Source organism: Staurois parvus, unplaced genomic scaffold (genome assembly GCF_062004578.1).
Source record: "Staurois parvus isolate SC_StPar_1 unplaced genomic scaffold, SC_StPar_1.0 ptg002699l, whole genome shotgun sequence".
NCBI lineage: Eukaryota > Metazoa > Chordata > Amphibia > Anura > Ranidae > Staurois > Staurois parvus.
Genome location: NW_028320495.1, coordinates 69,862 through 74,266, shown reverse-complemented (window position 1 = coordinate 74,266; position 4,405 = coordinate 69,862). Strand labels below are relative to the sequence as shown.

The window sequence follows — 4,405 nt, the reverse complement described above, 5'->3', positions numbered from 1 at the left end:
TTCTACTCGAAAATCGGACGGGATTCGTTTTATTTTTGCACCAAATTAATTTAATTGCATTTCTAGAGTTTTAAAAGAAATCCCGTTTGCATTTTTTTAGTCTAAAATGCAATTAAATTAAATTTGGTGCAAAAAAAAAAAAAGAGAAATCTGCACCAATTTTTTTTTTTTATTTTTAATTGCATTTCTACACTTAAAAAAATGGTGCATATTTTTTATTTTTATTTTTGCACCAAATCAATTCAATTGCATTTCTAGGCTTAAGGAAAAAAAATCTCCGATTTTTTAAAATGATTTATTTTTTATTTGCACCAAATGAATCGCTTTTGTAGTATTTGAAAGTGTGTCGGAGCTCCTGTGTGGCTGGGAGTTGCAGGAGAAGTTGTTTTGTTTGTCGGAGGGACTCGTTCTGCAGGTTTTCAGGACTCGTCCTGCCTATAGACCGGGGTTGATGGATGTGGGATCTGCCCGTGTATGTGGGATCTGTGGATGTGGGATCTGCCCCTGGATGTGGGATCTGCCCCTGGATGTGGGATCTGCCCCTGGATGTGGGATCTGTGGATGTGGGATCTGTGGATGTGGGATCTGTGGATGTGGGATCTGCCCCTGGATGTGGGATCTGCCCATGCATGTGGGATCTGTGTATGTGGGATCTGGGGATGTGGGATCTGCCCGTGGATGTGGGATCTGCCCATGCATGTGGGATCTGTGTATGTGGGATCTGCCCATGGATGTGGGATCTGCCCATGGATGTGGGATCTGTGTATGTGGGATCTGCTCATGGATGTGGGATCTGTGTATGTGGGATCTGCCCATGGATGTGGGATCTGCCCATGGATGTGGGATCTGCTCATGGATGTGGGATCTGTGTATGTGGGATCTGCCCATGGATGTGGGATCTGCCCATGGATGTGGGATCTGCCCATGGATGTGGGATCTGTGTATGTGGGATCTGCTCATGGATGTGGGATCTGTGTATGTGGGATCTGCTCATGGATGTGGGATCTGCCCATGGATGTGGGATCTGCCCATGGATGTGGGATCTGCCTTTGCATGTCTGCGATCCGAAGGTCTCATATTTTTTTTTTTCTCCCCCTTCCTCAGGAGCTGAACTTGGAGGAGATCTCCTACCCCATCATGGAAGTGTTCGCTATTAAACGGGAGGAGGATGATCTGGGAAAATTCGTTGACCTGGATTTTATCTTGTCCCATACAACCTGCAATCAGCCTACAGGTGGCCAGGTGGGCACTTACCCCCTTCCGGATACCCCCGAGAGTTGCAGTACAACCTATGACAGTGATGGCTCCTACCCTGGAAACCCCAAGTACAGAGCCAGCAGCTTCAACGGTAGCCCCCATCACAGCTATGTTGCCGAGCTGATGACCCCCGATATGCCCTCCCTGGAGTTGCCCCCCGAGTATGGACTGAAGCCCCCCATGCCTGGCAGGAAGTACACGGAGCTCAGGGTCTCCAATATTGATGTCCCCATCTCCATCCAGGTGGAGCAGATGGCACACCTTGGGCAGAAGATAAAGAAGGAGAGACCTGAGCAGCCCTGCATGATGGGCACCCCATCCCCCACCACTTCTGACTGCATGGGCCCTAACCTGATGCACATGCCCGGCCAGGTGGGGGGCCACGCGTACATCCAGCACCGGCTGGGTTCTGTAGAAGAAGTGCAGATTAATGACACTCACATGATCCAAGATATGCACTGCCTGCCCATCATGCAGATGGCCCAGCACTACCAGCTGCCGCAGCCCTACCCACCTCACTTCTCCGGCCAGGGCCCTTCGCAGTTCCATGGACAGTTTGGGGTGTACAGAGACCCCATGAAGGTTCACCCGGCCATGCACGGCATGATGGCCACCCCACCGGTTTCCCCCTTACTGGAGTATTACCCTGCCATGAACCAAATTGAAGATTCGAAACCGAAGAGGGGCCGGAGGTCATGGGCCCGCAAGAGGACTGCCACCCACAACTGCGAGTACCCCGGCTGTGGCAAAACGTATACGAAGAGTTCCCACCTGAAGGCCCACATGAGAACCCATACAGGTAAGGGGCACCACTGCTCAACCATGGCATGCTATGGGGGGGGTGGGTCCAAGACCGCTTCTGTTTGTGTCCTTACAAAATGTCCCCTGATCCAGAACCCCTTCTATGTGTTTTGGTACATCCCCGTATAGGCGTTGCAGACCCCCTTCTAGGAGCCGCAGACCCCTTTCTAGGAGCCGCAGACCCCCTTCTGTGGGGCAAATGTATCCAGATGATTGCCTCCATCTCCAGCCTTTGTAGAAGATGTAGGCCCCCATCCCCATTCTTTAGTTCCAGATCATGTACCACCATCCTCCCCATGTATAAAATCTATAGACCCCCCAACTCTGACTCCTTGTGGGATGTTTTCTATGTTATACACCTCTTTCTGGGTTTTTTTTGTGTTTATGTTTTTTTGGGGGTTTTTTTTTTGTTTTATGTTTTGTATGATGTTGTTATACATCTTTTTTATGGTGTGTGTTTTGTTTTTTGTTTTCTTTGTTGTTATTGGTCTTGTGTTTTGCTTGTTATTATACACCTTTTTTATGGGGTGTTTGTTTTTTTTGTTTTTTTTATTATTATTATTGGTGTTAAGTTTTTGTATGTTATTAAAGGCTTTTTTTTATGGTGAGTGTTTTCTGTGTGTATTTTTTTTTTTGTTTAGTTTTTTCGTGTGGTTTTTATGTTTAGCTTTTTTGTGTGTTTTTTGTTTTGTTTTTTTTTTAGTTTTTGTTTGTGTTTTTTTTTTTTTTTTTTTTTTTTTTTTTTTTTTTTTAGTTTTTCTGTTTAGTTTTTTTGGGTTTTTTTAGGTTTTTTTTTTTTTTTCTTTTGTTTAACTTTTGTTTTTTTTTTGCTTTTTTTTTGTTTTGTTTTTTGTGTGGTTTTTCTGTTTAGCTTTTTTGTTTTTTTGTTTTTTTAGTTTTTTTTGTGTGTTTTTTTTTAGTTTTTTTGTGTGGTGTTTTTTTTTTTGTTTTTTTGGTTTTTTTTTTTTTAGTTTTTTGTGTGGTTTTTTTTGTTTAGCTTTTTTGTGTGGTTTTTTTTGTTTAGCTTTTTTGTGTGTTTTTGTTTGTTTTTTTGTGGGTTTTTTTTTTTGGTTTGTTTTTGTGTTTTGTATGTTATCCTAGTACACCTGTACCCCGGTCACCCTCCATCCTCTCCCAGAGTTGTCAAACCATGCAACCGCTCATTGTCCCAGCGTCTTATGATTCATGTACATCGCATCTTCATATGACCTGTAAATTGCGTGGAATGGATGTGTATACGGTTCAGGAATTTATCAGATGTGTAATTTTAGAGTTGCGCTGTGATTGTTGTACAGCTGTCTGCGCTAAACTTTACCTTTTTTTTTAAAGACGGAGCCTGTCTCCGCAGGGGGGCCCTATCGTGACTGCTCATTGGGACCCCATAGTCAATGATCACAGATTATGCTCCCCCATAGAAGACGCAGAACCCCCTTTTAGAAGACATCTAGGTGCCCCAGTCATGTTGATTGCCCCCCCCCCCCCCTGCATGTCCGATGCTTTGTTACTGACTGAGATATTAATGAATCTTTTTTTTCTTTTGCTTCCTCAGGTGAGAAGCCGTATCATTGCAACTGGGAGGGCTGCGGCTGGAAATTCGCCAGATCTGATGAGCTGACGCGGCACTTCCGCAAACACACCGGCCACCGACCATTCCAGTGCCACCTGTGTGAGAGGGCCTTCTCCCGCTCCGACCACCTGGCTCTGCACATGAAGAGGCACATGTGATGGGGACTCTGTACGGAATACCATACTACAGGGACTCTAATAGGGAGCTCATAGGGACTCTATATGGAATATCTATGCCATGCAGAGGTTCGCTGCAGATCATCTATGCCACTCTGCAGATCATCTATGCCTCTCTGCAGATCATCTATGCCATACAAAGTCTCTCTGCAGATCATCTATGCCATACAAAGTCTCTCTGCAGATCATCTATGCCATACAAAGTCTCTCTGCAGATCATCTATGCCATACAAAGTCTCTCTGCAGATCATCTATGCCATACAAAGTCTCTCTGCAGATCATCTATGCCACACAGAGACTCTCTACAGGATGCCTATACTGCAGAGACTCTCTATTGTTTGCTACACACAGAGCAGATCTGTTCTTATGTGTTTTTTTTTTTTTTTATGTTTTTTTTTTGGGGGGGGGGGGGGTGGGCAGTGGGCTGAGAATTTGTGTATATATGTTTATAAGTTTTGGTATTTAAAAAGAAAACCCGCTTTGAGGGTAAAGCCAGATCTATAAATTTATATATTTGTATATATATATTATTTAAAGAGCGCACAGGGATGACTCTTTATTCTCTGCATTTTGTACAATATTTGTAATTAAGCTTCTTGCATTT

General features: G+C 44.2%; 1 protein-coding gene across 1 annotated transcript; it reads left to right on the top strand.

Annotated features, from left to right (window-relative positions):
* Positions 1 to 455: 455 nt before the first annotated feature.
* LOC149429424 (Krueppel-like factor 4) lies at positions 456 to 4,137 on the top strand. Its single transcript, XM_089666428.1, has 3 exons — positions 456 to 941; positions 1,105 to 2,056; positions 3,608 to 4,137. The coding sequence occupies exons 1-3, from the start codon at positions 456 to 458 to the stop codon at positions 3,781 to 3,783; spliced, it is 1,614 nt and encodes a 537-aa protein (XP_089522554.1). The 3' UTR covers positions 3,784 to 4,137.
* The last annotated feature ends 268 nt before the right edge of the window (positions 4,138 to 4,405 follow it).